Source organism: Fusarium verticillioides, chromosome 1 (assembly GCF_000149555.1).
Source record: "Fusarium verticillioides 7600 chromosome 1, whole genome shotgun sequence".
Lineage (NCBI taxonomy): Eukaryota > Fungi > Ascomycota > Sordariomycetes > Hypocreales > Nectriaceae > Fusarium > Fusarium verticillioides.
Genome location: NC_031675.1, coordinates 5,228,667 through 5,254,966, shown reverse-complemented (window position 1 = coordinate 5,254,966; position 26,300 = coordinate 5,228,667). Strand labels below are relative to the sequence as shown.

Here is a 26,300-nt window from a genome sequence, read left to right as displayed (position 1 = left end):
GTTGGTGGTCCATCAGGTACAACCTCCGATGTCGAACCCCCACGGGCTGTATTCTAGCCCCTCCATTGGGGATAAACATTCACTAAATTGCATGTAGTATCTCATCTCAGGGTCATTACAAGTGACTCTTCTATATCTAATGTCTCTAAGTTCAATCAATCAGGCCATTATCCATTTTACCTGCTCGATTCTGAGCAATTTCACTGTAGGACATGGCACGACAATCGGCGTTAGATCGGCCTTCAGTGGACTCGGTGAGTCCGCCCAAGCAACATCCGCACCCGCTATATACTTCTTATCTCGCTGCGGGCACCCCACAATTCGACGTCACCCCTGTGCCAATTGACTCACAGCTGGTGTCCAACAAAAATTCAGGTCCGGTCGTTCGGCGGTGACTAGAGCGAGAAGGACTAAATAATATTTACCTTTTCCTCACTCCAACCTTTGTTTTCCCTTTTTCACATACCCTCTTCACACATTCCCTCACACGATGCCCTCAGCTCAAGATCCCATCGTTGCGGTGCCTGTCAACGGCGCCGTGAATGGCACTACCAATGGCACAAACGGCGACTCTCATTCTCGGCCGCATACGCCGATGACCGGAATGGCCTTGACAGAGTACAGCGCCAATCCGTCTACACCGTCGGAAGAGAAGCGGGCGCGTATTAAGGAGATTGTGCCTGACGAGTATCTCCTCCCTACAGGATACCCAGATGTGAGTATAATAAACCCCTCAACTAATACCAATTGCGGAGCTGACACTCTCACTCAGTACCTTCGTCTTATCGCCAGCGCCACATCCCGAGTCTACGAGGCCTGCAAGGTCACTCCCCTCACACACGCCATCAACCTCAGCAACCGACTCGAATGCAATGTCCTCCTCAAGCGTGAAGACGAGCAACCCGTATTCAGCTTCAAGCTGCGCGGCGCTTACAACAAGATGGCCCATCTCGACCCAAAGAAGAGCTGGAAGGGTGTTGTGTGCTGTTCAGCCGGTAACCACGCTCAGGGCGTTGCTTTTTCGGCACGCAAGCTCAAGATCCCTGCGACCATTGTCATGCCCGAAGCGACTCCTAGTATCAAGCACTTGAATGTTGCTCGTTTGGGCGGCCATGTTGTGTTGCATGGCGCTGATTTCGATGCGGCCAAGGAGGAGTGCGCGAGAAGAGAGGTGCAAGATGGTCTTATCAACATCCCTCCCTTCGACGATCCGTATGTTATCGCTGGTCAGGGAACCATTGGAAACGAATTGTTTGGCCAGGTCAACATGGCCAAGGTGGAGGCCATCTTCTGCGGTGTCGGCGGTGGTGGTCTCATTGCCGGAATTGGTCTGTATGTCAAGCGCATGGCTCCTCACGTCAAGATTATCGGCGTCGAGGCCCACGATGCCAATGCCATGGCGCAGTCCTTGAAGGCGGGAGAGAGGGTATTGCTCAAGGAGGTCGGCCTGTTTGCAGATGGTGCTGCCGTCAAGATTCCTGGCGAGGAGACATTCCGCATCTGCAAGGAGGTTATCGACGACGTTGTTGAAGTCACGACCGACGAGATCTGCGCCGCTATCAAGGACATGTACGACGACACCCGATCTGGCCTCGAGCCCGCTGGAGCCCTCTCCATCGCCGGTCTCAAGAAATATGTCTCCCAAAACCCCTCAAACGACTCGAAGCGAAACCTCATTGCCATCACATCAGGCGCCAACATGAACTTTGACCGTCTGAGATTTGTCGCTGAGCGTGCCACCATGGGTGAGGGTAAGGAGGCTTTGCTTGCCGTGCAGATTCCCGAGCAGCCTGGAGCATTCTCTGAGCTCATCAACAACATCATGCCCCATGCCGTTACCGAGTTCACCTACCGATACTCGACAGACGAGGTCGCCAACATCCTCATCGGTGTGTCTCTGACCGCTCCCGCCCACCAGCGATCAGAGGAACTCCGCTCTCTCATGGACCGCATTCAATCCAATAACATGAACGTGACCGATCTATCACAAGATGAACTCGCAAAGAGTCACATTCGATACCTCGTCGGTGGTCGATCCGGCGTTCCCAATGAGCGACTATACATGTTCACCTTCCCCGAGAGACCGGGAGCTCTCGAGAAGTTCCTCGTGACACTTCGACCCAAGTTCAACATCAGCCTGTTCCAGTACCGTAACTACGGCGGTGACGTGGGCAAGATTGTTACTGGCATCTTGTGTCCTGACGACGAGGTTCCTGAGCTGGAGTCATTTTTGCGCAAGATCGGATACCCCTATGAAGACTGCACCAATTCGCAGGTATTCAAGACATTCCTGCGAACTTAGAGCGAGTTGACGAGAAAGGCATGCTGCATATCTGGGTCGTGTAACATTCGGCGTTGGGTTCATAAAATGTGATGTTTAGTTCTGTAAAAGGCGGATGTTGTTATTTGGGTCACAGATTTAGCGAATTTGAACGAAACGAAACGACGTAGACTGGAATTTTGTTATGTGCATGGGACATGCAATATAGAAATGGACTGAAGAGCACAGCTGAGCTGATTTGCCTGAAGCTGTATTTCCGAGGTTGTTGTGAATGTGCTGTGATGCATTATACCGTGAATTCGAGGGGATTTCTACCGCATCATTGCCGCAACTGCTTCAGGGGCATGCTCCTGTATCTCCAGTCGAGGCCATCGGTCATCCCAGTGGCAATCGGGGTATCCTTTGATGGGTACGCAGACCATATGCTCACCACTGTCGTTGTGATGATGCTCGTCTGTGCCGCTGGAGCATTCAACCCTGGAACCTTGATGTGCTGCATTCTATCTCCTCGCAATGTTCAATTTCCTCGTTCATTATATCTTCGTTCGAACAATTATCATCGCCAGCACAGCAATGAGGCCACATCGCATCACTGTAACAAATCCTCGTGGGGTTGATGTAGGTTGTTACGTTGTCAATTCCCAACCGGCATTGACCAACAGCCCTCTGGGCCCCATCCTCGTACCCAAATAGCATTCCTCTGCATAGATCAGTGGCTTTGCAAGTGAATACATCAATCCGGGTGGTCCCTTGGAGAGGTATCTGGGTTCGGAGAAGAACACAGCTGCAGCTGTGGGTTATTGTTGATGATGTTGTGCGAGGGAATAGACGTGTTGATTTTGCGTTAGGTTTAGTTGACCTTGCTGCCACCGCGACAAGCATGTGTTCACCGTCAGTAGGAGGTAAACCATATGCGAGAGACTCTGGTATAATGCCACAGCTATAATCCTTAATGAGGACGAGAGCCAAGTCACGGGAAACAGGCCTGGGCTGAGGGCTGATGACAGTATCACCTGCAAGTTCAGTACGAATCTTGGTTGGTCAGCTATTATGATCTGCACCTCGAGAAGATGAGACTTACCAGAACAGAAGGTGAAGTGAAATCATCTTCCATGCCACTTGTCCGTATACCTAATCCGATAATCCGATCATTGGGTGCGATGGGGACATGTGCCCAAACCACATCCCTTCGATCGAGTTCAGACAAACGCGCGTATGTCGTCAACGCAGTGGGGAAGCGAGACGTGTGAGAATGAGTAGCCCGTAGAGAAGACCCAATGTAGAAGAAGGTGAGGCCCCTGGTGCTGCGCAAGTCCAGTGTGCGCAGACGCACATTGCATAACATCGATTTACCACTCGCGGTGAAGAATTGTATCTTAGCTGCTGGAGGAGGACTCGGTGTAGCCCAAATGACTGACCTGCCACCCAAAGATCAAGACGAGCTGCCCCAAGCTATATAAACGGTCAGCATTTCGAATGATCATGATAAGAGGTTGTGCCACATACCCTGAAATCACACACACTCTTCATTGCTTGATCTGGGGGTATCAGAGCAAAGGCAAGGCTTTCACTCCGCCAATTTTCGTAAGAAGGGATACCAGCGATTCTTTCAATGTTGCGTATACTGCGGCGATCTATCGTGACCCGCATACACCAAACCCCAGCAAAACTGTCGCTCATCACCGGTGCACCCGCGCCCCTAGTCCAAGACTCGACTTTGTCAAGCATACAAGACAGGTCATCTTGGCCAGCTGCAGATGAAATTCTCTCTGCAAGATCTTTGATACCCAAGTAAGCCCAAAGTTCACTGTCAGGAGACTTGGACCTGGTATCTTGGGGAGGGTTGGGGGCAGTAAAGCCAGCTGCGGCATTCCCAACGATTCGGCAATCGACGGGCTCACTGATACGAGGCTCTTGTCTTCCAACTTGAAGTCAAGTTGAACTGAAGTAATGTCTCCATTTTGTGGCAATCCACATACCGTTGAGGAGGTTATCATGGGTGTAATGCTGAAAGAAGAGTTAGTAGCACGAAGCATGCATCGTCACAACCCAATCTGACTAATTGCATTCAGCCTCCCCGCATAGAAACCAATCCTTTCCTTCAAGTTCAAACTTCTCACAGCCGGCGGGAAATTTGAATAACTTGGTGCAATATGAAGGGTGAAGATGTGTTTCGCATGTTACTATAAATGGATTGATGTATCAGCATGGTAATAGCAGCCCATATCTCTTACGACACTTACAGGCAATGGCCAGGTCACCTGGTGCCATATCGAAAAGGCAAAGGTCGCATTGGTCCTGTAGGCGGGTGTGCCTTTCCTCATCTCCATTGCCGGCTCGGATCAAATCGTCCCAATCATATCTATCAGGGTCATGGATCAACTCACGGGGTGCCTGAGTTGCATCTGGTAAGCTGTGATCGGACATGTCGCGACTGTTCTGAGATTCAAGAATCTATTACAAAGAGAGGCAGGGGAAAAAGAGTGATTCTTCTATTTCGTAGCAAAAATGAAATCTGTATGCTCAGAAAGGGGCTGAAGATGAAAGAAAGTTTAGAATGTAAACAATAATAATAGAGCGTGGCGTGTATGCCGTAATTAATGCTAAACTACAAGGGTCTTCCTGTAAAATCCCTGAGCTGTGGCCGTGTTATCATTGATGTCATCTCACATCTTAATTCAATAAAGAATTGCTTTTTGAATATTTAGTTAAAAGACGAGACGCACGCGCCTTACTTGAGGTAGTATTATTATGAACTCACGGCAGCTGTATTCAGCCCTCTATCCCCTTTTAACCAGCTATCAGACTACAACTATGTCCTACATGTAAATTCATGCAAGTTTATGACCATGATCCTCCCCTCCAGACTCTAGAGTATATGTATACAGCTCAATCATTACATATTTATAACAAACCTACCTAAGCATAGGCTCCGAAATGCTATATCTCCTCTAGTCTAAGGAGAAAACTGCGAGTCACCTTGGCCAGCTGCGGATTCAATACTTGCTGCAATGGGGCTAGAGAGTTGACACCCCCTATGCCCACTGGGCCGAATTATTTTTGAGCTACATAGTATCTGGCTGACGGTACCATGTGATGATATCTCACATGATTATTCAAGAATAGTAGCCTCCGAGATATTTCGTCAAAGGATAAGAATAGCATTAATCTTGATGACAGAGAAATGAATCCACCAGTGTTAAAGCCTAATCCTCCTCTACCATTATAAACTCCCGAGACCGAGGAGTGTAGGCATACAGGTCGGATGTTACATCGTCACACCAAACCTTAGCGTACAGTCCGAGATCTGAACAAGTCCACGGACTGTTATTATATCCATGACCATAATGCGGAATATCCATCTCCGAGCAACAAACAAGTTCATAGTGTTTGTTATGATCAAGATGGTCTCCATAAACCGTGCGGTAGCAGAACGACACGGGTCTGTGACAAACCATGACCGGGTCAATTCCTACTCTGCATTGCCCTGCGGACCTCTTTGCGCCGTTCTTATACTCGAGAATAAAACCTCTCATGTATCCAGTGGCCCTTTCAGTGAAAATGTCGATTCTGACAGCGTTCTTCAGTGAAATGTCCACTGTAACAGCGTCGCCTCCATTAATCAACTGATCCATCGAGAGGGAAATGATGGGGAATCTAGGGGCGCGTAGCCTCTCCTGATTCTTGTCACCTGCTAAGCCTAACAGCGTAATCCCACCCTTTGCTGGCGTATTGTGAAAAAGAACGGTGGGCGTTCCTCGAAAGAAGTAATTCATTTCTTCTTCATGGAAGTTTGGACCAAGAGAGAAGTCACCAGCAAGCTTCGTGGTCATCTAGGCACCCGGTTAGCATCGAGAAGTCACATCATAAACGGGAACTAACCAATAAAGCCATGTGATGGCTCGCCGGTTCCTCGCGGTCGTTTCTCCAAGTCCGCAGGCCAAACCTCACGATACGATCGCCATGTGCTATGGGCATGTATATCCAGACTAAATTGGGCTCATAATCTGGAAGAATGTCCTTAACAGTAGTCAACGCTATCGGGTCTTCTGGGGTGTGAGCATGGAGTCCCATCAAAGTGCCCCTGTAGTAAAAGAAGGTAATGCCAGTGATGTTGCGTAGATCGAGGGTACGAATGCAAGTAGCATCTGTACCACGTGGTACCAAGAGAACCTCAAGCCCTTTGGTGGTCGGATTTGGTGGACTTGGGATGTCCCAAAGTTGGACAGGTCTTGACGATGAGGGACTCAGTTTCATCCGCGCATGTCCAAACTGTTTCCCTAATGTCAGTAGCGCTACGAGACAGGAAGCGATGCAAGATTCAGGACTTACTCTGAAATATAACCAAGTATGTTCCGCTTTATCAGAATCAAGAAAGAAGTACTTGTAAGGTCCGTATCGACAGCTCTTATACTCGGGCCAGTTGGGCAGTCTCTCTATGTCGAGTAGCCCATGGGAATCGAGGGTCAGCCGGAACACAAAAGACTCGGGCGGATCCTCATCGAACTCTGCATCCTGCCCTCGATGCCATTTTTTGAAAGTACCGAGATTGTACAGCATGTGATCGTCCTTGGATGAGCTCTCATCACACCTTGATAATTCCTCCGCTCTGGCTTCGATAATCAGATATTTCCAGACAAGACTCCCGCGTGAATAAGCAGCTATAAGCTGAAGGACCTCAGATGGCAAGGTTGCCAGTTGCGGTATACCCAAGCCTTCTGCAGCGGAAGAGCTTATTGATACCAGCCCGGGTTCAATAAAACCAATGTGTGGCATGGATTGAGAAGAGCGTACAACCCACGGGATTCTCCAGGCCGCTGCAACCCAAACACGTTCAAGGGCGGGCTTGTCGTGATATGTCTGCAGGAATAACCAATAACACTCCGAATGCATTGTGACTGACTCAGGAGACCCCTTACAGTCTCGACAGTGGTCTTGATTGCACAAGGGGAATGAATCACCCCCTGCGATGATTCCTCGTCCTAGAGAAAACCGGAATCTCTTTGTGCAATAACTAGGACAAGTACCATGGCGGTCACCATGTCCATTGAGCACTGTAGCAGAGATGTCAATAACACAAAAGACTGGCCTCGACAGGAAGGGATTTGAGGGATGAGAGTCCTACATGCTATAGCCCATTCGCGCGGCGTGATGAGCTGAGAACAAAGACCACAGGTTGATCTGATAGCGACATGTACTGCGTCCCAATCTGATGTATCTTTATCAGACTCAACGATTATTGATTCCATCTCCGATTGTGAATCGTTTGAACCATCGACGTCTGTCATTTCGCTTTCTTTGTTGAGTTCCAGTCGGGGAGAGAACAAAATGCGGTGTGCAGCCGTGATGATGGAAGAACAAGGTCAATCACACAGCAGAAGCAAAGTGTGTGGATGTGATGTGGTTGGTAGCACTGCGCATTGCATTACAAGGGTTTCAGTGTTAACATCCAATAAGATCGGGTGGCTGATATGACTCTGAGACCTTATGGGCATGTACGTAGTATTGAAACTATCCGGATACATTAATATTGCTCCTCTCGATGCAGCCTGCAAAATATCGACACGCTCATTCTTCAACTCAGTCATATGAGTCCAAATCAGCTATTCTATGATCACACGCGAATTCGAGGGTCCCGTCCATGCGAGTACATGTCCAGTGAGAGAACATACCCCTTTCATCATCGTCATGACTCTTCGAACCAGTGCTGTATTCGACTTTAGATTGCATAATCCGATCGAAAGGGTTATCGTCGAAGCTATGGGAATAGCAAAGCCAGTTTGGCTTATCATAAGACTTGAAGGGATCAACCCCGACTCGGCATTGGCCCAGCGCCCTCTGAGCGCCGTTGGCGTATTCAAGGAGGAGTCCTCTGCAATATCCGCTGGCCTCCTCGTAATAGACACCGACGTGAACAATATCCTTTGCCGGGGCCTCGAAGTAAAGGCAGCCACGATATGGGGGACATCCTCTGTTGGGAAGAATCCGGGGGAATCGTGCTGAAGGCCCGTTACCTTTCTTGTCACTTACTGCTCCATATATGCCGTGGCCTCTTTTATGCGGAACATTGTACACAAATGAGGTCGGCTCCTCTTCTGAAAAGTATTCTTTCTTGGAAGATCCATAATCAGGACCTAGCACGAAATCACCGGCGAGCTTGATTGATATCTGTTGACGTGAGCTTTGGGACTAAAGAGGATGCCTTAGCCAGAGACTTACCAGCACTGTCGGTTTCAAAAACGATGGAGGCAGATAAACTTCCATACTATCGCGTACGCCAATCCTCACAAGACTGTCTTTACTCGAAATTGGTACATACGCCCACATCAAGTACTTCGGGTGTATTGTTGATATCTTATCCAAAGTGGCTTTTGCTGTTGGCGAGTCGGCTGTGTGAGCGCGAACCCCCATGATACAACCTCTCAAATAGAAGAATGTCAGACCGGTGATATTGCAGAGATCTACCGTTCGGAAACGGATAGCACCATCGCGGTCGATTGGTACTGCGAACATGTTTAGTCCATTATCTGGAGGGGTTGGCGTGTCCCAAAACTCCCCGTATCCGAAGCCTGAAGTCGTTTTCAAGCAGGCTCGCCCAAGCTAACCTGAGAGCATTAGCGATACTCACGCCTGGAGGAGACTTTTAAACATACCTTAAAATCAACATGTGCTTTTGCTGCTCGGATGAGCACGACGAAGAGATAAGCAAAAGCATTAGACCGAATCTGAATATACTCGGGCCAGCTCTCCAGTTTCTCAATTTTACTGAGGCCATCGCGATCGACAGTTAGTCTGAGAACGAAGTCTTTCAATGCGCCTTTATCACAGACAACTGGCTGTCCACGTTGCCATGACTTGATGCTGGCCAATGGGTAACTCTCGATATCAGTTCCCAACGAGGACATACTTTCTGCAACATTTTGGATGGAGCTGAACTTCCACAACGAGTGATGTGGCACAAATGACCTGATCATCTGCAAGACCACTGGCGGCAAAGTTGCCAGTTCTGGTATTCCAACAGCTCTCGCGGCAGAAGCCCTCACTGACGCCTTGTTAATGTTATCGAGATTGAGTCGAGGTGTAAGTTGAATAGGGTCATGTAGCCACGGAAACTTCCAGCATGATGCAACCCATGCACGCTCCATTGCACTCTCCTGTCGATATTCCTTCATAAATACACGATAACAAATAGCGTGTATTGCTACAGAAGGAGGGGGCTTTGAACACCTACTACACTCATTACGTTGACATAATGGTAGTATTCCCCTAACGCGAACAGTTTCACGGGTTCTGGGATATTGGAACTTTTTGGTGCACTCCATTGGTTTGGTACATGCAGGACGTCAGCTATTCCAACTTACATGCTAGAGTTCATTGATCTGGACCCATCGGTTGATCTCAAAGGCCGCAATGTGATTTAAGATAAATATGTTTCAACCTCTTATATGGTTCTTCGCCCTCATCTTCCTCCTGCAAGGCCTCGTCCATATCACTTGTACTAAAATCCTCGTCTAAGAACATGATGGCTGACGGTAAGAAATAAGTTCACTGGGAGATTGGAAGGGAGATAAATATGTGAGAAAGAAAACAGCTGCTCAGCGCGAATCTTAGCTAGTCTCTGGCTTAATTAAACGAACAGTTTAAAGGAGAACCTAGGTTGCTGTGGGAGCGAATGTGGCTGTGCTGTGGCTGGTAGAAACGCGACTTATAAGAGAACCGTGGGTACAGGAGCCAAGACACAGGTCATAGTAGATCATCTTTTATTGTTATGACTTTGTATAAAAGGGAAGTTTAAGACTGCTCTGGAGCTTGATTTCTTCGAAGGGCTCACCGGGCGTCTGTAGACAGTGATAACTAGAGATACCAATCATAACCACTATGTGTATGCTCACGCTCGATTGATTAGAATGACCGCACATAAATCATGTATAAGTATCGGTGAATGGTCTGACAGTAAAGGCCGCATTCAATAAGATACGTAAATGCGCCTCACCAAAATGTGGAATGTCTTCTTCCTAATCAACCAGTGGAAGAGAGACATTGTTGAGTTCATGGAGTGAGGGGCTGTGATGTGGCCGGTAATGCTACTTGTAAATGGCATAATTAAGTGCATCAGGCCAGGAACCACAAATGCTTCTTATCGCGAGATGAGAAAGAAATGAATGGTTCTTAGTCGTCGCCCTCTTCCTCATCATGTCGAATGCAGATACCAAAAGTATCTGACTTGTTGTCGCACAGGAACTCAAGATACAAGCCTGCTCCTGCGCGCATACACTGCCAATCGTCAATGTCGCAAGGTTCATGCTTGTGGTCATCCTTGACAGTCGTACACTCAATAACACAACTTCCGGTTTCCTCAAATGATTCTGGATCATAGATATCGCGGTAACAGAACCAGGATGGCTCTTCGTAAGCTTTGGAAGGATCAATACCAACTCGGCATTGACCTATAGCCCGCTGCGCATCGTTTGCATAATCCAGGAGCAATCCTTTACAATACCCATTCTTGCGATCGTAATAACCATCCGCACGGGTGACATTATTTGCTGGAGCTACAGTATTGATACAGTCCAGACCCGGGGGATTCATGTTGTCGTTGTGATAGCGAGGAAACGGCAACAAGGGTTCACTCTCAAAGTTATGCTCGGTAACTATACCAAGTGAACCGCCTACTCCCTCAATCGGTACATTATGAACAAGCACAGATGGCTCATTGCCCGATAGATGGATGAGCCATTTCACACGTCTTGCATTTGAGACGTTGGCACAGGATTAGCTCATCTGCTGTTTCAACAACATCCTGAGACTCTGGAAATCGGAACTTGTTGGTCAAATATGACGGGCTGAGGCCATCCTCGTTCCCAAGCACTAGTTGACGTTAGATCGGCGGCATAATGGAAGAAACATATGGAGCGGGTTTCCACAGGCTACGGTCCACTCGTCGGTGTGAATAGTTTGATCGCAAAGTTCGCATTCTGGCTTGATGTAGATATGTCCTTTTGTCTTCGAATCCTTCATTTTGTCCAAGTGCATCTCCTCGGGGAGCGACAAAAAGGGTACTGAAATCGGGACACTTGAGGTAGTAAAGATTCCATTACATTAAACTTGGGCTACCTAAGCGACCTAAATATTTGTATCATTAAGGTAGGTAAGGATCGAGGCACCGAGTTTTCCTTTCCTCGCGAGTCCTTGAAAGGTATAAACTGCAAGAGCAGGCGAGTTGCTGAGTATGCTGCAACTGTCTAGATCGCCTTTGCAGTAAGCCTGGCCGATTGGGAGTAGCCTACTCCGTGGTGTATTCTGAAACAGGCGAACTGGATATCCTACAGTGTTGTGATAAAGACTGTGGCTCTTCCAAAATTGTTACCCCAAGGCATCTGTCAACTAATTGGGGCATGCATATGCGGTTAATGGAAAAGGAAGAAGGACCCAGGCTGCCAGGTAAAGGTAGCTGCCATGAACGATCTCAGGAGGCTGCTTTTTTCCAGCGTAAATTTAAGGTAGGACCTGCATTTGGTTTAATGACCTGAAAATACGACCTGGCGTCCTGGCCTACAACAATTCATTCCTTCTTCTCCTTCTTCTAGCGAGTTTCCATGACCAGGGCAAGGTGGTCATTGCGTTGCCTGACCGCTGTCCCTGGGTCAGTGCTACCTTCTAGAAAGATCACAGCTAAGAACCCTGTGGGTGGCCTCAAAACTTTTAGAGATCCCGTCTCGGACGAACGACACTGAAAAGAATTACATGCAATATTTGCTTGTGATTTAGCAATTCTTTAGACGGCAGAAGAAGCAATTGATGCAGGTCGCCTCACAAGGCTGCAGCTTTCCCACGACAATCGCTGCATGTTTTCTGCAGACTGATCTGATGGGAGATGGATACTGACAGCCAACAGCCCGCAGACATGAAACACCATGACGAAACGTTTCACGAAATGATTCCGCAGAGCTTTCTATTTATTACATTTTGCAAGGATCCTCCTCCGACAAGCTGCCGCATCTGGCATTGGCATTGGCATGGCGATGCGAACGTGCCTGAATGAAGCTGTAAATTATCAAGCCATGTATCTATTTTCAGCCACGGCCAACGCTAACTGTCGCAGCATCCATCTGCATGACAAGAGGTCAATGCAAAATGGAGGCTCTTGAGAAAACACTCATCAGAATGAGAGTATTGATTGTATCACGACATGTATCAAACTTCTCAAAACGACCTCCCACGGCCATGTTTCCTCGCAGCTTGCCGAGGCAAATGACAACCATATCGGATATATCCCCAAAATGATGGTCTTCTGACCGATGGCATAACATGGCTGGCCCCTTTCCCGGCAGGCTGGAGGCTGGCTGCACGGATCCGACGATCAGGATCGACATATACGTAGCAGAGGGGGGAAATGATGACGGCAGAAGACGACTACTACTAACCCTAAAAGACCATGGCTCACCGTCAACCACGGCTTCGTCAAACTGATGGGGACATTTTTAATTATTGACCATGCATGGGTATGTAACTCTATGGAATCAAGAGAAGCAGGCTATCGGGTCGCTTCCGCTGCATCAGCTCTCACGCAGTTTGTTCTTTGTCAGATTGTTCCACCCCTGCCAAACATCAAAGAAAGATACCAGTGAACCGTTCAGCGCCCTGTGCGCGCTCGGTCATCTGCGCTTGGTGCCGCTCGCTAGTGAGGATGAGAAGACCATTACCGGGGTCCTTGAAAGGGTTTGGTCAAGGTCCATGACGAGCAGCAAACAGCACATCACATCCCACTGAAGCTTTATCGAAGCATCCACCGAAGCGCCTCAACGCACTGACCCTCAGGTTTCTTCCCAACAGCAGCTCCGGGGCTGGCTCCGTTTCACTTTGTGATGGGATGTCCACTGCCCTAAGACGCCACTAACTTTATGTACAGGGCGATAAGTTGCTAAGCTACGGACGTAACTGGTACTGCGACCATCTTAGCTGCATGCGCTTGTGCCAAGGTACCAGCACCACCACGCGCGGGCAGCCCAGAGCATCTCAGTTTATCAGCAGTCGCATCATCGCGAGAGTCAATTTCTGTGCCGTTCGGTGATTAACCCAAAGTTTGACTCTCGAAACCGTTCCTTTCCCGTTGAATTGCTTGCATTACCGATGCTTGCTTGCTTGCTTTTGGCTTGCTCATTTCTCCACTCAAAGCTTCACTTCCACAGGGGCCCTTGTCCCCTTGCTCGCTTCTTACACGTTCCTTCACCGTGTGTGACGGCACTGCCCGCCCGCCCAGCTAACTCAGGATAGTACCTACACTACTACAGTGCTGCCCTGGAGGTACTTTGCCTAACTACCCCACACCAAGCTTTCCTTGTGCGTGTGAGTGGGCGTGTCGAATGCAAGAGGGGCCTTCTGTGTCGTGGTCGTGGTCTTGAGTGGGCGTCGTTCATGTGGCGGCCATAACTGGCACTGGAATCCATCTTTTCCCATGCGGATCTATCTATCTCCTACCTTATACTGTACATGCTCCTTTGACTTGACCTGACTTGACCTTCCTCAACCGATTTCCTCTTCGAGCTTCGCCAATTGCCATTCCTACAATAGTTTCCTTGTTGCTTCTTGACAGCTCGCCACCAGCTTTTCTTCTTCTTTGACTTATCCTCTATCCGTGAACATCAGATAACCTTCGTTTCTTGGCTTCCGCTCAAGCTTTGGTAAGTCCCAACACGAGTCTCCATTCTTTGTCCGCCATCCGTCATCGCTCACACTCCTCGAAGCCACCTTCGATCTATCCACGCGATCATTCTTAACGTTCAGCATCGGCGCCTTCACCTACACAACAGCTCGCTCCTTGTTCTCGTGTTACGAAAAAAGATCCAAACCGCCGCCTTGGAACCCTGTGCGACTTCTACCTTGATATTCAGTCTGTGACTGCAGCTTTTACGCCCTCTACCTATCACGGGGCCCACGGATCGAGCCTGGGTTTCAACACAAGCCTTTTGTGCGTCCATCTTCCAAGCCACAGTCGGCAAAACGATTGCACGAAAGCGATCATCTTATTCTCCTCAAGGATTGCTTCTCAACGTCACACCGGAGCATGACTGTACCTTGATCCACTCTCCAAGTTTCACTTGACATTTCCGCGTCATAACCTTGGAGATACAAAGCCAGGAACAAAGAACAAAGGTCAAGAAACTGCCACCCTCAGCTGCGGCGGCGGCTCGGGAGCTTGCTGGAGGGGAGGCAATTGTCCTCGTCGTTGCGATTCCGCTGACTTCTAGCAACACCGCTTTTTGCCAAAACTGGAACCATGAGGCGAGGTCGTTCCCCAAGCTCGCCATCGCCTTATAGGGCTTTGGCTCATCATCAGCAGGCCTCGGCTGCTGCGACATCTTCAGACTCGATTTCACTGATTCGGTCTTTCAATGTCGAAACAAATCCAACACGGCCAGTGCGGCCTTCGCCGCTCACAGCATCGCTTATCCGAGACATGCCGCTAGATCTGGTTGACCGCATCAGGTCCTTCCCTCTCTTTATGTCAGCTCCGGAAGAGTTTCTTGTTGCTATAGGAAATCACCTGAAGCCTCAAATCCAAAGCCCTAATGACCATATCGTGACGGAAGGAGACGAAGCCAAGGCAATGTATTGGTTGGTTCGAGGAGTAGTTGCTGTCACTTCGCGTGATGGCGAGGCGGTCTATGCTGAGCTCAATCCCGGATCGTTCTTTGGAGAAATCGGTGTTTTGATGCAGATGCCTCGAACAGCTACTATTGTAGCGCGCACAAAGTGTCTGTTGCTAGTGCTGAAGAAAGAGGATTTACATGCCGTGATACCCAAATTCCCGGAAATGGAAAAGGCGATCCGAGAAGAGGCACAGGAACGCTTGAACCTTCTGAAAAAGAAGCGGCAAGAAAGTGGAAGATTGGTCAAATCTCCCCAGGCAGACTTCAGCGCTCGAGAAGCCGCCCCTGGAGAGGTCTCTACTGGAGAAAGGGGCGCTATCAAGGACGGCGCGGTCGTCAACAACAAGAAAAGAAAGTCCCCAAGCCCTGGAATCATGGAAGACCCAGCTGCTGGTAGTGCGATTGGAAGCGGTCAAATCAATATTCGAACAACACTTAAGGAGTTACCGCTCTTCTCTACACTTCCTGCAGATATTCTGCATTTTCTGGGATTGAGTGTCCAGCCAAAATCCTATACCCCATTTACAGATATCGTTCGCCAAGGCTTACCGGGAAACGAAATATTCTTCATTGTTCGTGGCGAGGCAGAGGTTATTCACGACGAGCCAGTTTACGATGATAACATTCAGAATAAGGCCAAGGCCATCCCGAAGCGACCTCGATTGAAGGCGGGCCAATATTTCGGCGAAGTTGCAAGTCTCGGACTGTCGCGAGGTCGAACAGCCACTGTAAGATCTATCACTTCTGTGGAGTGCATCATGATTACAGGCGATGTCCTAGACGAGTTCTGGAGACGCTGCCCTTCAGATATCCTGACACAGGTCAAAGAAACTGCACGATTACGATATCAGAAACAGAGCGACGACGTTGTCATGGTTGATGTTGATGTTAAGGAAAAAGCCAACAAATCTGACCCGCCCACGCCCACAACACCAACACGAGCGTCCCTACCTGACCTCACCTTTACTACCCCGTCCAAGCCTGGGTCTCCCGCGAAAGATGATACAAGCAACATAGCACCCAAGGACCCCGATCCGTTCTTAAGTGTGAACATGGAGAATATTCGAAACCGAAGACGGCATTCGTTGGCACCTCCAATGCCTCCAACAGATAGCTCTACGCCAACGACCAACGGTGCGAGGTCTCGCCTCTCAGAAGTAACTCCTATCAAGTTTGCGTTTTCTGATGCTTCAGCTGACGACGATGACGTCCCGGCAAAGCGAGTACGGACGACTCTGCCTACCCGACCAATCACTATGAGCAAACCAGTGCTCTCAGACGAGATCCTGATTTACATCTTCAAGCACGTGGATATAGGAGAGCTGTTTCGACTACGCCTTGTTAGCACACACTGGCGTAAGCTCTTGACTACATCCCCCAAAGTTTGCCAAGATGTCGACCTCTCGATTTACAACCGCAAGGTTACTGACGAAGTCCTGATCAAGGTGCTTGCCCCCTTCATTGGCACTCGCGCTCTGTCCATTGACCTGAATAATTGCTTTCATATAACGGATGAAGGATTCGGGGCTCTATGGCGCAGCTGCGGTAAGAATGTTAAGAAGTGGAAGATGAAATCAGTTTGGGACGTTTCAGCGAACCAAATTTTGGAAATGAGCGAGAACGCAAAGGGATTAGAAGAAGTTGACTGGAGCAACTGCCGCAAGGTCGGTGATAACCTTCTAGGCCGCGTTGTTGGCTGGGTTGTACCTGATCCTCCACCTTCGAAATCGGTCGTTATCTCAAGTTCTGCAGCTCGATCGCGAAGCAAGCAGCAGCAACAAAAGCACGCGGCACAGCATGTTCTGCCGCCGGGTACAGTGGTTGGGTGCCCGAAACTCAAACGCCTCAACCTCTCCTATTGCAAGCATATCACAGATCGTTCCATGGCTCATTTAGCAGCACATGCTTCGAACCGTATCGAGTCGCTGTCTCTCACACGTTGCACATCGATCACAGATGCAGGGTTTCAATCATGGGCACCTTTCCGGTTTGAAAAGCTATCAAGGCTGTGTCTAGCTGATTGCACATATCTCTCGGACAACGCTGTCGTTGCTCTGGTCAACTCAGCCAAGAACCTTACACATCTGGACCTATCGTTCTGCTGTGCACTCTCTGACACGGCAACAGAGGTTGTCGCTCTCCGTCTGCCAAAATTGCGGGAGCTGCGATTGGCGTTCTGCGGAAGTGCGGTTAGCGATGGAAGTTTGGAAAGCGTGGCGCTCCATTTGAACGATTTGGAAGCGCTCAGTGTTCGTGGCTGCGTGCGTGTCACTGGCCGAGGCGTCGAAAATGTCCTCAACGGTTGCGGGCGACTGAACTGGATGGATGTCAGTCAATGTCGTAACCTGGAGTCTTGGATCCGAGCCGGTGGTGTTTCGAATTGGGGGTTTGATGACCGCGTAGGTCAACGTTCTACGGAGCCCACGTCAAGCGAAACCTCTGGACAGGGACAGTCAGAAGATGATAGTCCCGCGCCCAAGGCCATGAGCGTTGCCATGCTCACATCGCAGAACTTTATGCCACGATCTGCGTTTGGATACAGAGCCAAGAGAGCACGACGACCGGTGCGGTTCGTCATCGAGAAAGGATTTGGAAGTTTACGATAAAGAAAGGCCGGCGTCTTGGAGGACATTTTGAGGAAATGATTGGGAAATGAGTAGGAACGGAAAGCATTGGATCTATGTTTCGCAGCATGGCGTCAAAGTTGTGGAGCATTTGCCATTACTACATATCAAGTCTGGTGCGAAGTAACGCGCATTCGGATGGAGAAAGCATGATGCAACGGGGTGAATGTTGGGTGAAAGGATGCTTAGTAGATACCCTTGATGGAGGTGTTAATGCCCTTCATAATAATACAGTAATTGAAAAGAGACAGCCGAAAATAGGAGAGGCTAGAAAGAAAGAAGCTAACGTCAACGTATCTGTGATGTAACTATTCCCATAGCGTAACACCAGTAAATCCGACGGGGCCTGGAGTTTAGAGCCCGTAGGCGCCGAGAGTGATCAGTGATGATGACCAACTGAGTCACTGAGAGGCGCCGGTTCTTTCCACAATATTCCACCGACACAGCCACGTGATGTCGGATTCTAGGTAGGCCCCACAGCCGGAACCAACGTCATGCTTTCCATTCTTTTACCGGGGGACTTATAATACTCTCGATCGCCTGTCCCCGCTTCAACCTTTTCTTTTGTAAACGACTGCATATCCCCAACAACACCTGCATCGCCAGAACGACGATGTCCTTCACAATGACTGTCCGCCAGGGCCCTGCGCGACTTGCGCAGAGGCTTCCTGAGCTGTCAAAGACTGCTTTCCGCAACACCGCATCCGCCCGAAGCTTCCACGTCCAGTCCAAGCCCACAGCCAACTTCTTCACATCGCGCGTCACATCCGCAGCCACCCGCAATGCTTTCCAACGAACAGGCCGCGCTGGTGGTCGATCATATAACCAACAGGCTGCGGGAGCTGCTACAGCGCCTCAGTCGACCAGCCGACGACTCTTGGTTGGAGGTGCCATCTTTGGTGGTACACTTGTTGCCATCAATGCTGTCTTCAACCGGGAGACCCGTGAGGATGGTGGCATGCCCGTTTACGAGCGCGAATACTTGAACAACACTTTCTTGCACACTGGACTCGGAATTGGTATCATTGGATTGACGGCTCGACAAATGGTTCAGACCGGCTTCGTCTACCGAATCATGGTTACTAACCCTTGGGTTGTTGGAATCGGTGGTCTCGCTCTCAGCTTCGCCACCATGATTGGAACTCGATCTATCAGCCCGGACAAGTAAGTTACTAAATCTAATCAATGCCAAATTTGAAGAAGTATGTTACTAACAATTCCCAGCTACATCCCCAAGTACGCCCTCTGGACCGCTTTCAACGCCACCCAGGCTGCATTTGTGGCTCCTCTACTCGCCTTCGTTCCTCCTGCTCTCCTTGGACGTGCCGGTCTCTACACCATCGCCATGATGGGTGGTCTTGCCGTTGTCGGTGCCACTGCTAAGCAGGAGAAGTACCTCTACATTGGTGGTCCTCTCCTGGCTGGTGCCGCCATTGTCGCTGCTTCTGGTCTCGCCCCTCTCGTCATCCCCGCCACCGCCATCCGAACCCTTGCCTTCACTGAGAGCATCTGGTTGTACGGTGGTCTTGCTGTCTTTGGTGGATTCACTCTGTACGATGTCCAAAAGGTCCTCCACCATGCTCGTCTCGCCCAGGCTGGTGTCATCCGCCGTGACCCCGTCAACGAGAGTATCTCTCTTGAGCTCGACTTCCTCAACATCTTCATCCGCATGGTTCAGATCCTGATGATGCAGCAAAACCGACGCAAGTAAGCGATTGGTGATGGAGTTGCATAGAAGTAGCGCTCTAGGCGTTTTGTATTATTTTTAAGCCAAAGGATTATTACTCGGGTGAAGGATAATGAACTCCTCTCCTGTTTTTTTGTTGAAACCGGTCTACAAGTCGATGGATTTTCCAGTCTCTTAATTTTAGGATTAGCAAATAAGAGTAATAAAAAAAAAAAAAACTTCAAATACTCAGAGTGGAGTGGATTTCAAAATGTTGTAAATTGTGACTACCTAGGTATATGTTGAATTTGTGTCCTCTCATTGCCTCATTCCAAGTTAAGTTTCCTGATATCATTCGTGCCATTTCCACCCGTCTGCTAAGCCAAAATACAATTATCCTCGAATATTTGTTTACTCTAGAGGTGGGAACGGTCTCAGGAAGTGGCTAGGACACTCATAGCCAGAGGGGTTATTGTGGAGGTAGAGTTGGTGATACTCCTCAGCAGTCCACCACTTTCCGGCGGGCGCAATCTCGGTAACGATGCCGCCCTTCCACCATTGCTTGTTGGCCTTCTCTGTGACCTCGCGCGCAATCTTCTCCTGCTCCTCGTTGTGGAAGTAGATGGCAGATCGGTACTGAGGGCCGGTATCGGGACCCTGGCGGTTCAGCGTCGTGGGGTCGTGCGTCTTGTAGAAGAATTCTAGGAGTTGTGCGTACGAGACCTTTGTAGGGTCAAAGATGATTTGCGCAGCCTCAGCGTCTATGATTGTTAGTCATGGTCAAATGCGAATGGTGAGGATCGCGACGTACGGCCTGTCTTTCCACCGCAGACGGCGCGGTAACTAGGGTTGTCGAGATCACCACCGATATATCCAACCTTTGCATCGATGAGACCCTTGTCGGCAAAGTGTCTGCGGTACAAATGCTCTGTTCCCCAGAAACATCCCGCAGCGACGGTGCAACGCTGGGCGCCCTCGGGGATGACAGATGCAGCGGATTGATCGGGAGCGATTGAGAGACGAGTAGATTGCGTGAAGGGGCGGGCGAGACGCGCCAGGAAGGGGGGGAGGTAGGACATTTTGGCAGGTAATAGAGATGAATGCGATTGTATTGTATTGAGTTGTTCTGTTCTGTTCCGTTCTGTTCTGTGAAGCTATCGAGGGGATCGCATTGATATTTGAATGTTTTTTCGGGCTGTCTGTCTGTTTGTCGGTCGGTCAATGCGAATGAATGACAAATCTTTACAAGGGGAGCCTACCTAGGTAAGTGTGGTGGGGGTTTAGAGAATAGAAGCTGCGTCACTCAAGACGCAGATGACGATTGGATTTCGCAGAGCTCTGCTTCCTCTTTTGGGAAGGTGGCGTGCCGTTTAGCTCAAGGGTCTTTTTTCTTTTGCCCCGCGGTTTTTTTCATTTTATTTTAGCGAGAAATCAGCGGTTGAGGCTGTGTTTTAGTGCTTGATTACCTGAACAGATTTACTGCAATGGGAGTGAGCTACAGCCTACAGGGCGGGCTGTGAGGTATTTGAAATAGGTAATTCTGCTTATACGCCTGTTGATGTGTCAAGTTGCCGGCTTATGTTGGCTGTGCATACGCTTCTTGTACGCTCAGTTACAGATATCAAATCCATGCTTGTTAGTGAGTGAGTGCCCAGGCCATCTCGGCTATGTTTGTGGATTTCATTATTGCCGTTGGGTACTGTATTCTTTGAACCATGGGCCTTATGCACTCAGGGCGTGCTCGCATGTAGCTACTCGCTACTATTAATGCCTGCAAACCCTCTCACACGTGCTAACAAGGATAACTGCCGTTACTATGCTAAGTATGTATATATATATATACATAAACAATTCCTAGGATATGAAATGTAGTAGAACCGCGATAAGATAAAGATACTATTCGGTCAATTAACTGAGTCTCGGAAGTCACCGTCCGTTGAATTGCGGAGTTTAAACTCTCGTCTCGTCTTCCCCGCCGACTCGGCCGACCTCGGTTCCCCAGTCGGACATAGCATTAGTATGTAGTTTACACTTACACTTACACTGACTGACTATATATCATCCTCGAAACCCTCTATAACCTATTCAATTAACTATACACACTCAAATATCTTCATCATGACTTCATCAACCCTTTCTCAACGCATTCCTCCCGACTCTTGGGACTCACACATGCACATTGTCGACGTTGAGAACTACACCCTTGATGCTTCAGCCAAATACCGTCCTACATCTCACAGTCTGGACCAAGCTCTCGCTTTTGAAACTAGTGTCGGGCTTCGAAACATAGTTCTCGTTCAGCCATCTATCTATGGCCTTGACAACTCGTGTCTGCTCGATGGTCTGCGTGCCCTTGGTGCTGACCGTGGACGAGGCGTTGTTGCTATTGACCCTGAGGTTGTTAATCAAGAAGAGCTGCGTTCTTGGCATGAACTGGGTGTGCGTGGAGTGAGACTCAATATCCTCTCGAATGAACTTACCATTGATGCAGCCGAGTTGGAGAGGCTGTTGATGCTTTACGCCGATGCTGTGAGACCCTTGGGATGGGTTGTTCAGGTCTATGTCCCTATGGATATGGTTACTCTCCTTGAACATATCATTCCGAAGCTCAACGTCAAGTTCTGCATAGACCATCTTGGACAACCACCTCTGAACAAATACACAGGCGCGGAGCCATACGACATACCAGGCTTCTCGTCCCTCATCAATTTACTCAAAAACGGCCAGACATATGTCAAACTGTCGGCCGCTTACAGGATTAGCACACTCCCTGACTACAGCGATTTGGATCCCATCGCTAAGGAGGTCATTCGAGTCGCTGGAAAGACTCATGTTGTCTTTGCAACTGACTGGCCTCACACAAGATTTGAGGGGTTGGATATCAAGCCCTGGATGGAGAGAGTGCTGAGCTGGTGCGGAGGTGATGATCATCTCAAAGAGCGGCTGTTTAGAGGAAATGCTGAAGATCTATGGGATGTCCAGAGGCCACCAAGGAACGCAGACCAGTGATTGAGATCAGTTATGACTGAGTAAGGGGGTATCCCATTCATGGTGTTCAAAGATGATTTCGTTCTTTCTGCACCGGACATGTGTACTTGTTAATATTTTCGTTTATGTATTCATATCATATCTGACTATTGTTCATCTGTCCATCATTCTGCCGTTGTATTGCGATACCTGAAACGTCAAGAACGATTTCCAAGTTGGCCACAACCAGTCCAGGGGCCCTTCTACACAGATCGCGAGATTATACAGATCAAGCCATGACTCCATGTTCCAGCATGAAGTTTGTAGTCGAAAGTATAACTTCGATAACACCTTCTCCGAGTAGGGCCGAGCAGGGTTCGGCAGATGCGGGTATATAACGGTAACTCGGCATCGATGTCCTGATGTGGGAGCTCACAGTAAACACTATCAATGCCGAGGGAGCCTCTTCTCTCGGTGAGCTCTTGGCTATTGGATGAATCAAGATCCGTGGTTTCTTGAGTGCCTGGTACTCGGCCGAGAAGTTGATAATTCCAGTTCATTTGAGTTTCCTGGTATCGGATTTTGCATCGGTTCCTTGATCTCTGTAAATTCTGTTGTCATTAACGTCGATCACATCGGTTTTGGTATATTCCAGAATGCTGCTACCACAGTATCCTTGATCAACCGAAATTCTGAGGGTTGTTTCCTGACTCGTAGATAGCGCCCACCCGTACACTCAGGGGCTCAAACGAGGATAAAGCCTCGAAAACTCCTCGGTCAACGGCCATTGCATTCGGATTCATATTGTCGGCCCACGGCGTCTGAAACAGCTGCTCCGGCTCGTAAGGTGATTGCTGTGTGGGTATATCAAATGAAGCTGGGTAAATAGTCTCGGTAATCGGTATGTCTGTAGGCATCGGAACATCTGGCATAGGCTGAGGCATAGGCGGAGGAGGCTGTTGTTGTGGCGTGCTAAATCCTGGATCAAGCCCAAGATTCGCCATCTCTCGGGTGATCAAATCCAAAGCACTTGAGATGACTGTGTGGTCTGTTAGAGCTTGCATAAATGTTGACCCGAACTACCCACCTGGATTAACAGTTTTGGCCTGATGCAAGGCTCGTACGCAGAAGCTCAGCTTGCGAACTGCTTGTTGGTCCTCAGGCGTAGCTTGAACCTGCAAAAGGAAAATTGTGGCCGCGATATACACACTGTATGAGAGCGATAGAACGCAGTGGCTGATGGTAAATGTCCTGCAGAAAAGATCGAAGATGGCTATAATAGATGTCGCAGATGTGACGCATTCCACAAGATGGTTTTGCATTGGATGAGGGCCTTCATCCTCTGGATAGACCTGCCAGCTGAGCATCGGCCTGAACAGGAGGATTCTGAACGTATGATACAGGGCACTTAATTAGATTAGCTAGCGTTTTTTCAGAAATGAGAAACTGGTACTCACTTCATGGTGACAATGTGTGATGGAGGTGCCAGCTCAGGCATGGCGGAGAGCTCGATCTTGAGATGAGGAGGGAGTTGTTCCCACCATAGTCTCATGGCAGGGTCTTGAGTCTGGAGACACTCTTGCATCTCTGCCTCGGTATTCTCCAGTAATGGATCATACATGTGAATGAGGATCTCATTGAAAATGACTGATAATCGGCAAGCACTCATGAAACAGGAAGTTGAGTGAGCTGTCGCAGGAGGATACTTCCAATCTGAGCCATGAGGAGAGTCGAAGGGTACCCAGAGCTCATTCTCAGCCGAGTCGTCCACTAGAAACATTGAGTAACTTGCTTGCTGATTGTTCCACAGCTGAACTTACTGATAATCTGGGGCGGAGACACCTGTGTATGTTGCAGTGAAGGCGAACGACCGAGGTATAGGCTGATGATCTTATCCCAGAAATAGCAACTCCAGTAAAGTCGATGTCGAATCTCGACTTCTTCGTCAGTCAAATGGACGGATCCTGGATATCTCTGTCCATCAACACAAATGCCCAAATGATCGATGAGACGAAACGCTATTCCACTATAAATCCAAGCCTGTGTCGTGTTGCCATGGCCACACTCCCCTGCACTGAGAAGTAGTAATGTCTGAACAGTTGGGATAGTGCAAACACCTCTACTTAGTTCGTCGAAAAGCATGCTTCGGGCGTGTTTTGCAAAGACTGCTCCTCCATCATAAGACTGATCCAGCAGTTGTTTGGTGGAGGGATCACTTTTACCCCAGCGGATGGAATGTGAGAGCATAGCATTCAAAAGAGTGTGAGAATAGTACGGTCCCATGGATTGCATGTCACCTGTGAGTGTTAGTTACAGTTTACATGATGCTAAGGTGAAGCATACGAGTGAATGCAGGCCTATAGATAAAGTTGAAAAGAGGCTGAATCCAGCACCAATGTACGTTCAGAAGGTATTGGAATGGTTCCTTTGTGATGTAAGTTGAGACTCATGAGACTGCAGATTACGCAAAAACCTACTGGAATATCAGACAGGTTTTCCATCGCTCGCTGATGCCATGCATTGTTGACCAATCGCTCTCTCCTATGAGCATCTGAGTCAATGGATGATATCGAATCTGGCTTATGCTTGTGAGGGTCACTGGGAAGATTGAAGAGACTAGTCGGTCCATGGTAAGTAATGCCACCCTTGTCGTCGATCTTGAGACCCATGAAGCTCCTCGTCATTGCATGCTCGTCCGCATGGCGATTTGAGTCATGGCCGTTCCAGACCCCAGGACTCGAATGATTGGAGGCAGCCACTGAGGGAGGAGATTTGATAGCAGCGAGTTGGTCTTCCAATTCTTTGATGCGTTCCTCAAGGCGTTGGGTGTAAGACAGAGTCGGGTTTCTATGACACGTGAGCAATTGCTCAGAAAATAATGAGGCCGAGGTGAGTCCCACAGTTTGTAAATACAGTCATCGCTTCTAGCAGCACAACGATTGCAAATCGGTTGCTCGCCGCCGCATTTGACCTAAAGGGTATCAGTAGAGTATTATAGGTGAAGCGGTGATTGTGTTGACCTTGCGTCTACGGCATGGCTCACAAGAGAAAGCGCTCTTCTTTGTGGCTTTGACCGACGACATGATGTGCCACAAAGTCTGGTGAGTTTCTCGTACAGTCCAGTCCAGGTCAGTTCCGGTATTGTAATTAAGTCGGCAAGAGTCGTCAGAGGCAGAGAGAGAGCCCCGCGTTGGACATTGAAACCCCACCTAGGAACTTGGGCCGGGTCTGTCCGATGAATGAAGCTGTAGATTACTGCGCCGAGGGACAGTATAAAGACAGTGAAGGTGGTGTTCTCCTTTAGGGGTAAAAAAACAAGGCACAGTAGATAAAAGCCCGACTAGGACGAGAATTCTCCGCCTTGCGACTGTTTCGAGTCAAAGGTAAAAGTAGAGGTAAAGTACACGGAGCCGATGCTGCGTTGGGCCGGGGAAGACTGGACTGTACTGTCGGGAGGCCCCAGCTCGGAGGGACAAGTGGGGGCGGGTTCTAGGCCTGTCAGGCCTGACCAGACTCTGTGTAAGAGAGGTCAGGTCCTCTGATCAATTGATGAGATGTGTTGAATTGTACTGAATGATGCTGTAGACAGTCAAATGTAAAAGGCTAGGATTCATCAGGCATATCCCATTGGAAGCCTCAGGACCAACTACGAGATGATCACGTGGGTCATGTGCTCTTTGGGATGGCTGTTTCAAGGGAAGGCGCAGCCAACGGTATAGGACAGTATAGCGTTGGATGTGCTGTAACTTTAGTGAGTCGTCATAACCTCGAAGATCGACAGTCTCTGAGACGAATTTGTTCTTATTTGCAACCATATTGCCAAGATTTACTACTGGAACTCGAGTTCTCTTAATAATTAATATATAATTACATATCATATGCTTTTGGTTTATCTTCGTACATCAAGCTAAATGACATACGAGGCGAAACCGGAACCGGAACAGCAACACTTGACATATGGAGCTCCGCAGCCATTCCCGGATACCGAGGAACTGGCTACGGCATATGATAAAATATTATCTCGGTATATATGGAGCACTCAATACCTTGTTCATTACCTGCCTAGCTACAAATTCAATGCCTGTTTAATCACTAATTAAGATCTCATTTAA

The 26,300-nt window shown here is 48.8% G+C and overlaps 10 protein-coding genes across 14 annotated transcripts; 4 read left to right on the top strand and 6 right to left on the bottom strand.

The window, feature by feature from the left end:
* The first annotated feature begins 364 nt into the window (after positions 1 to 364).
* On the top strand, positions 365 to 3,445 carry FVEG_00354 (threonine ammonia-lyase, biosynthetic). 2 transcript variants are annotated; one of them, XM_018886801.1, is made up of 3 exons: positions 365 to 715; positions 773 to 3,317; positions 3,374 to 3,445. In XM_018886801.1, the coding sequence occupies exons 1-2, from the start codon at positions 491 to 493 to the stop codon at positions 2,300 to 2,302; spliced, it is 1,755 nt and encodes a 584-aa protein (XP_018742440.1). In that variant the 5' UTR covers positions 365 to 490; the 3' UTR covers positions 2,303 to 3,317; positions 3,374 to 3,445. The 2 variants fall into 2 exon arrangements, with proteins under 2 accessions (XP_018742440.1, XP_018742441.1); XM_018886802.1 differs by lacking the exon at positions 3,374 to 3,445 and having other exon boundaries at positions 773 to 3,365.
* Positions 2,753 to 4,605, bottom strand: FVEG_14642 (hypothetical protein; the record flags this gene model as incomplete). The annotated part of the gene is made up of 6 exons (XM_018903588.1): positions 2,753 to 3,313; positions 3,363 to 3,664; positions 3,700 to 3,733; positions 3,788 to 4,206; positions 4,261 to 4,288; positions 4,525 to 4,605. The coding sequence occupies 6 exons, from the start codon at positions 4,603 to 4,605 to the stop codon at positions 2,753 to 2,755; spliced, it is 1,425 nt and encodes a 474-aa protein (XP_018742442.1).
* An 805-nt stretch (positions 4,606 to 5,410) lies between these two features.
* FVEG_14643 (hypothetical protein) lies at positions 5,411 to 7,307 on the bottom strand. The gene is made up of 3 exons (XM_018903589.1): positions 6,614 to 7,307; positions 6,164 to 6,553; positions 5,411 to 6,114 (listed from the first exon to the last, which is right to left on the bottom strand). Exons 1-3 carry the CDS (start codon positions 7,172 to 7,174, stop codon positions 5,488 to 5,490), a joined length of 1,578 nt encoding a protein of 525 aa, XP_018742443.1. The 5' UTR covers positions 7,175 to 7,307; the 3' UTR covers positions 5,411 to 5,487.
* Positions 7,308 to 7,861: 554 nt separating this feature from the next.
* Positions 7,862 to 9,426, bottom strand: FVEG_14644 (hypothetical protein; the record flags this gene model as incomplete). Its single annotated transcript, XM_018903590.1, has 3 exons — positions 7,862 to 8,449; positions 8,501 to 8,881; positions 8,935 to 9,426. 3 exons carry the CDS (start codon positions 9,424 to 9,426, stop codon positions 7,862 to 7,864), a joined length of 1,461 nt encoding a protein of 486 aa, XP_018742444.1.
* Positions 9,427 to 10,450: 1,024 nt separating this feature from the next.
* Positions 10,451 to 10,870, bottom strand: FVEG_00356 (hypothetical protein; the record flags this gene model as incomplete). Its single annotated transcript, XM_018886803.1, has 1 exon — positions 10,451 to 10,870. The coding sequence occupies one exon, from the start codon at positions 10,868 to 10,870 to the stop codon at positions 10,451 to 10,453; it is 420 nt and encodes a 139-aa protein (XP_018742445.1).
* Positions 10,871 to 13,746: 2,876 nt separating this feature from the next.
* Positions 13,747 to 17,852, top strand: FVEG_00358 (hypothetical protein). Of its 2 annotated transcripts, XM_018886805.1 has the most exons (3): positions 13,749 to 13,962; positions 14,026 to 16,088; positions 16,152 to 17,848. In XM_018886805.1, the coding sequence occupies exons 2-3, from the start codon at positions 14,559 to 14,561 to the stop codon at positions 17,535 to 17,537; spliced, it is 2,916 nt and encodes a 971-aa protein (XP_018742447.1). In that variant the 5' UTR covers positions 13,749 to 13,962; positions 14,026 to 14,558; the 3' UTR covers positions 17,538 to 17,848. The 2 variants fall into 2 exon arrangements, with proteins under 2 accessions (XP_018742446.1, XP_018742447.1); XM_018886804.1 differs by having other exon boundaries at positions 13,747 to 13,962; positions 14,026 to 17,852.
* Positions 17,853 to 18,069: 217 nt separating this feature from the next.
* Positions 18,070 to 19,536, top strand: FVEG_00359 (hypothetical protein). Its single transcript, XM_018886806.1, has 2 exons — positions 18,070 to 18,719; positions 18,780 to 19,536. Exons 1-2 carry the CDS (start codon positions 18,169 to 18,171, stop codon positions 19,264 to 19,266), a joined length of 1,038 nt encoding a protein of 345 aa, XP_018742448.1. The 5' UTR covers positions 18,070 to 18,168; the 3' UTR covers positions 19,267 to 19,536.
* On the bottom strand, positions 19,482 to 20,485 carry FVEG_00360 (peptide-methionine (S)-S-oxide reductase). The gene is made up of 2 exons (XM_018886807.1): positions 20,033 to 20,485; positions 19,482 to 19,982 (listed from the first exon to the last, which is right to left on the bottom strand). Exons 1-2 carry the CDS (start codon positions 20,298 to 20,300, stop codon positions 19,633 to 19,635), a joined length of 618 nt encoding a protein of 205 aa, XP_018742449.1. The 5' UTR covers positions 20,301 to 20,485; the 3' UTR covers positions 19,482 to 19,632.
* Positions 20,486 to 21,194: 709 nt separating this feature from the next.
* On the top strand, positions 21,195 to 22,431 carry FVEG_00361 (hypothetical protein). Its single transcript, XM_018886808.1, has one exon. The coding sequence runs from the start codon at positions 21,340 to 21,342 to the stop codon at positions 22,228 to 22,230; it is 891 nt and encodes a 296-aa protein (XP_018742450.1). The 5' UTR covers positions 21,195 to 21,339; the 3' UTR covers positions 22,231 to 22,431.
* Positions 22,198 to 26,002, bottom strand: FVEG_00362 (hypothetical protein). 3 transcript variants are annotated; one of them, XM_018886809.1, is made up of 8 exons: positions 25,209 to 26,002; positions 25,089 to 25,159; positions 24,666 to 25,035; positions 24,532 to 24,613; positions 24,009 to 24,485; positions 23,646 to 23,958; positions 23,276 to 23,595; positions 22,198 to 23,227 (listed from the first exon to the last, which is right to left on the bottom strand). In XM_018886809.1, exons 1-8 carry the CDS (start codon positions 25,269 to 25,271, stop codon positions 22,869 to 22,871), a joined length of 2,055 nt encoding a protein of 684 aa, XP_018742451.1. In that variant the 5' UTR covers positions 25,272 to 26,002; the 3' UTR covers positions 22,198 to 22,868. The 3 variants fall into 3 exon arrangements, with proteins under 3 accessions (XP_018742451.1, XP_018742452.1, XP_018742453.1); XM_018886810.1 differs by having other exon boundaries at positions 24,666 to 25,159; XM_018886811.1 differs by lacking the exon at positions 25,209 to 26,002 and having other exon boundaries at positions 24,532 to 25,035; positions 25,089 to 25,191.
* Positions 26,003 to 26,300: the final 298 nt, after the last annotated feature.